Consider the following 5,218-nt stretch of genomic DNA (forward strand, 5'->3'; position numbering starts at 1 on the left):
AGGCCCGGCAGGACCTGCTGAGGGAGCCGCAGGGAAGGTTTCCCAGGCAGCCGGCACCCCTGGCGCAGCTCTGCACTGGGCCGCCCCATCGAGCTCCAACGCCGCTGGCCCGTGCGAGGCCAGGCTGGGCAGAAAAGCTGCTCCGCCACGCGGCAGCGCCTCCCGACCGACGCCGTTTCTGCAAGGCTCCTGCTGTCCGCAGCCATCCAGAAGTAGCTCATATCGGCACCAGGGAAGTCCATCAGGCTTCTCCTCGGATGATTTCCCTTTCCAGTCGAGACGTCCGTGTCCTCCTCCACACAAACCAGCCTCTCACGGCTCAAGTAGGGCGTTTTGCAACAGGGCCGCAGGCAAGGACACGAACAGGCGGCTGGGCGGGGCCCACTCCTGCCAGAGCAAAGGGAAGAGCTGCTGGGAAAAGGTCAGGAATCCAACAAGAGGAGAAGTCCGGAAAGAATAGCCCAAGAATAGCCCAAACATCCCCAACCAGGTTCCTCGCAGGAGGCTCCCTCCACCCAGGCAGGGGGGGGGCAGCCCCTGCACCCATCTCTGTTGCAGGAGGGGTTTGTGTGGGACGGACTGGCAGCTCCTTCGATCTGCTGCTGGCAAAGGACTGGACTCCAGCACGTAGAGAGAGGGCTGGTGGCTGAGAAGAGCTGCTTCACCAGCCCCTTTCCAGGCCAGCACAAACCTAAGAAATCTAGGATTGATTTTATTTATCTTTTTTTGTCTTGTAGTGATGAAATTCAAGGTGGCTGAGATGCCACACAGCTCAGGGAGCACCAGAAGTAGGTGGAGGTGGTTTGTGCGGTGCTGCTGCCCAGCCAAGCCCCGGGGAACCAGGGGCTCCTCATCTCCTGTGTCTGAGGAGGGGGAACAAAACCTCCCCAGGGCACAGCCCTCCCTCCCCAGGAAGGCGGGCAGGCAGCAAGAGGACATACCAAGGTGGTGGAGACCTTGCAAGCCCAAAGCCAGCTCAAGCCCAAAACCAAGTCAAAAGCTGTCCTGGCTGCAGGCATCCCCTCTGATGAGATGAAGCTGGAGTCATTTTGCATCATCATCTACAAAAATCCATCATCACGTACAAAAAACTCCCAGAAATTCAGTGAGGAGGAGGAGGAACTCAAGGAAACCCGGAGCCCCAGGAAGGATTTCTGTGCTGGTTCCTCCTCTCCTGTCTGCACTCCCTGAGGGACACCAACCCTGCTGCTTGAATAACGACCCAAACTCCATCCTGTTCACGCGTGCAACAGCTCTCATCCCTCCCATGTGCTGCCAGACAGTTCAAAATCCCACTTTATTTTTACAGTCCCTCTCAAGATGCCATTTCTCTTCCATTCCCACATTCACAGTGCGACTGAATTCCAGCAGCAATCACCGCTCTGCAACCCGAGGCTTGGGAAAAGGCGGCTAAACCAGGTGTGAGGCGGCTGGGCCCCCTTTCATCGCGATAGAAAGGGGAACCAAAGGGGAACCGAAGCACAGGCACCACATTTCGAAACTGAATGCATGTCAGGAATGTGAAAAGTCACACGGCAGAAATTGCCAATTTCCAACAATGACCAAGATTTTATTTTGGGGTTTGGGGTTTTTTTTTGAACAATAAAACCAAAACAGCTGTGCTCTGAGCAAAACCAAAGATCTCAAAAAAAATTCCTTGAAGTTTACTAATAGCATTGCAAGGTAAGGCTTCCCCAAAGAGTTTTATTGAAATAAATTATTTTCACCTAAACATCAACGCAACTCCTCTCATTAAACGCACCTTCAATTGTCCTAGAAACCAACAGTAAAAAAAGTTACCAACAATTCTAGATAATACTGGGCTCCTTCTAAAGGACAGCAATAGGAGAACTCACTCTTCAGAGGTTTAAAAATTAAGTCATTGCCATGTAAAATTCAACTATGCAAGCTAGCGGCGGCGGCTCCGAGTGGGTCTTGTGTCAGAGGTTCTTTAGAAAAATCAGAGGTTTAGCAGGTTGGGCTGCGGCCGGCCTAAGGTCCGGCTGCCCCAGACCCTCCAGTCTTTCTGAATAAACTCAGGGTGAAGTTGTGGGGGTAAAAAAAAAAAAAAAAGAAAAGAAAAGAAACAAAAAGCAAGATATTGGCATTATCTCCATGAAGTCCCATCCAAGTTGCTCTGGAGTCCAGGACAGGCAGGTTTTTCTATCATGCTCCCTCGGCTTTTGGTAACACTGAATTGCAGGGGCTGTAACCTCGCCTTACGCCCCCTCTTCTTCACTTGATTCCCCTCCATCTCTCACTTGTTTCTGGCCATAAAAGGCAACGAAAAGTAGCACAGCCCTGGGGAGCAAACAGAGCCAGACGTCTGCCAGTGCAGAAGAGCCCAGCAACGGTAAACAAACCTATTTTACGCTGCTGGAATCGATGTGAATCGGCGCCTCGCTGCACAATTCACCATTTCATTTTTTCCTGCGTTATGTAGCTAGACACCTTCTATCCAGTCTCAGAACCCACTTCCCAGCAACGCCACCCCAGCCCTTCAAGCCAGCCTACGTAACACCCTTCAGTGTCGACACTAACAGGGACTGAAGAGTGGGCGCCTGCTCATCTAACACAGGGTTTGCTGCACATTTTTAGCAGTTAGCTTTCTTCCCTCTTGGAGCGACACTCCCTGCTCTCGCACTGAAGACGGCAGTGCCCTCCGCGACCTGCACAGCCGCAGCTGCTAGTTTGGAACACGCTTTTGCCCAGCCTCTGCTGCACAGTCAGCCCATTCCTCCTGCTTAGCTGCAGAAATCACGCCCCTGGTTTAGAAATCACCTTTCGTTTGTGGAGGGGATCAGCGTCACATAGAAAATATTACAAAAAAGGTTAATTTGTCAGCTGTCCAAACATTATTAGACCACATGCTTTATACAGCAGAGAGGCAGCCAGCTCGCTCAGCAGCACAGCTAGCTGAACTCTGAAGAGACACTTTCCTGCTGGTATAGAGAGCGCAGGGTGGTTGCTTTTTTGTGTGTGTGTGTTTAATTCATTTATTCAACATTGCTCACGAGGAGGAGGAAGGAGGGGCAATGAGCGCTAAGAGTTTTGCTGCATCTGAAGTCTCCGTTCGGCGGCAGCAGCGAGCGTCCTGCGACGCAGGGTGACAGGATCGGCGGATGCTCCCTCGGGCAGAGGAGAGGGCTTCTCTGTGGTCAGCTCCTCATCGGAGGTTTTGTTTAAATAACGCCTGCAAGAGGAAAAAGGAAAAGATGGGTGAGTAGCGCCCACCTCGCTTTGGCCCTGGAAAATATTTTGCTGGTACATCCACAAAGTTAGGGAGGGTGCAAGGCACACTGAAATCAGGAAAATACTTCGATAAAAGCGCACACAAGCTACATACTCAAAAAAACAAAACCCCTGTAAGCTACGATAGGTTTTCCAGAGTTGGCAGAAGCTCTTAGTTTTTGCACAAGATCCTTGTGACCGTGGGAGGGAGCCAATTCTAAATGCGGGGGCTCTGCTCTTAACGCAGAGCAATTCACTGAGACTGCCGGTCTGGATCTCTCTTCCCCCGTTATTCCACCACTTGTAAGATGCTGGCAGCACCCACGACAAGAAGTCACTCCCTGGTGACAAGTAAGCCTTTGACAGAAGGGGCACTAGGGCTGCAAAGTGTGAGAGAAGGCAAAAACCCAAGGAAGCAGCTGCCAGAGTTAACATCCCAATGAATTTTTACACTCAGTGACAAAACACAGCAGTTTTCAATTTCACAGGTCTTCAACACAAGGAAGGGAACCAGTAAGTCAAAAATACTTTGTCTCCCTAAATGAAATTTTTCAAATATAAAGGAAGAATTATTCTAGGAGCAAGCCTCTTTACAGGCGAACCCTTAAAAGGCGTCACACCCCCAGTTATTTACATGAAGGCATTTCAGTGTGAAAGAAAAAAAAAAACAAACGCGTAGGTAGCCCAGTAACACCAAAGGAGGGATAATTCAGTGTAGGTTTTGTAGACCCTTCCAGTAGTCTCCCTGCGATACAAGGGAAGGGACAAAACTTGTTACAAATGCTGAAGAGTTTTCTCTACACCACTAAGGCATTTTTCCTTCTCTTTTTAATCAGCAACTGGACCCTAGTAGAGTTCACCAAAATGACTGGAACGCACGTGAAAAAAGTTAAATTCTACCTATGACACCTATTAGTAACTGGGCTAAAAGAAAGTTCGTCACTCTCTCTTCAGCGCTGTTGACTTGCTGGTCATGAGCTCCTCCAGCATGCTTTAGTAAGCGGTCAGCTGTCAACTCTGTGCTGCTTCGTAAAAATCCCAAAAAGTAATTTCAGCCATAACAGCAGTGTGGGCTGATACCTGTGCCAGGAGACAAGCTAAAGGGGACCAGAGGGCTCAACACAAGTAATGCGTTCTCACTTAGTACAGGCTCAAACTAAAGCCCATTGAGCTGGAGGAATCGTCTTCTGATTTCAAAGAGGTTTGGAACAACCCCTTTGGAAGCTGTGCTGGGACACATGACGCTATTTCAGAGTTGGGTTTATCAGCAACGGTTGTCTTAAAACAGCATCCTGAGCCTGAGCCTGCTGTAGCAGATGTACTCATTCCTCTGACTACTTTTTGCATCAACCCAGGCTCTCAGTGGTCATAATCCATTTGAAACCCATTCTGGGGGACTATAACTGAGTGACCAGGCTGGAATTTTAGGAAGGAACGTACTTTCGAGCTTGCTGCAACAAGTCCTCCTTCCGCTGAACCAACATACGCTGCCTTTCATCAGCTGACTTGGAAAAGCGACTTCCCCTGGCCTCAAAATCTTCTGCTTCACTGGGCTCTGCTTCCATTTCACTGAATTCCACCATTTCTTCCAGTCTTGAGTTGAGTTCAAGTGGCACTCTCTCAGTCTAAGAGAAAAGGATAAAAAAAGCCGTAAAGTCTTTGCAAAATTTGCTAACAGGGCTTCTCTGTATCACATTGATAAGCTACAAAGAACTGTCATTTTCTGAGGCATTGGAAGAAATCAGACTCTCACCTGCTGCACCCAGTTCCCTTGGGTGCCTTTGAAAACCCCAGCCAAATACACTGCGGTCATTGTAAATCCCCAACCAAATAAATAACAAAGCTATTTCAAAACACGTTCAAAGAGCCTGTATTCTATAATGCTGTATCTTTCATGCCATCTTTGAAAGTAATCTCAAACATTAATTACTCATAATTAATGCTCTATGAAAATGGGGCCTTTGAAGCAGATTTTGCAGCTGCCTTG

At 49.1% G+C, this 5,218-nt stretch overlaps 1 protein-coding gene across 1 annotated transcript in view; it reads right to left on the bottom strand.

The window, feature by feature from the left end:
- Window positions 1-2,416: 2,416 nt before the first annotated feature.
- Window positions 2,417-5,218, bottom strand: part of AMFR (autocrine motility factor receptor) — a 32,989-nt gene continuing 30,187 nt past the window's right edge. Inside the window, exon 13 of the mRNA XM_009643256.2 lies at window positions 2,417-3,193. Coding sequence (XP_009641551.1) covers window positions 3,043-3,193 — 151 coding nt within the window. The 3' untranslated portion in view covers window positions 2,417-3,042. The remainder of the gene's footprint in view (window positions 3,194-5,218) is intronic.

This window comes from Egretta garzetta, unplaced genomic scaffold, assembly GCF_000687185.1.
Source record: "Egretta garzetta isolate BGI_Z169 unplaced genomic scaffold, ASM68718v1 scaffold27, whole genome shotgun sequence".
NCBI lineage: Eukaryota > Metazoa > Chordata > Aves > Pelecaniformes > Ardeidae > Egretta > Egretta garzetta.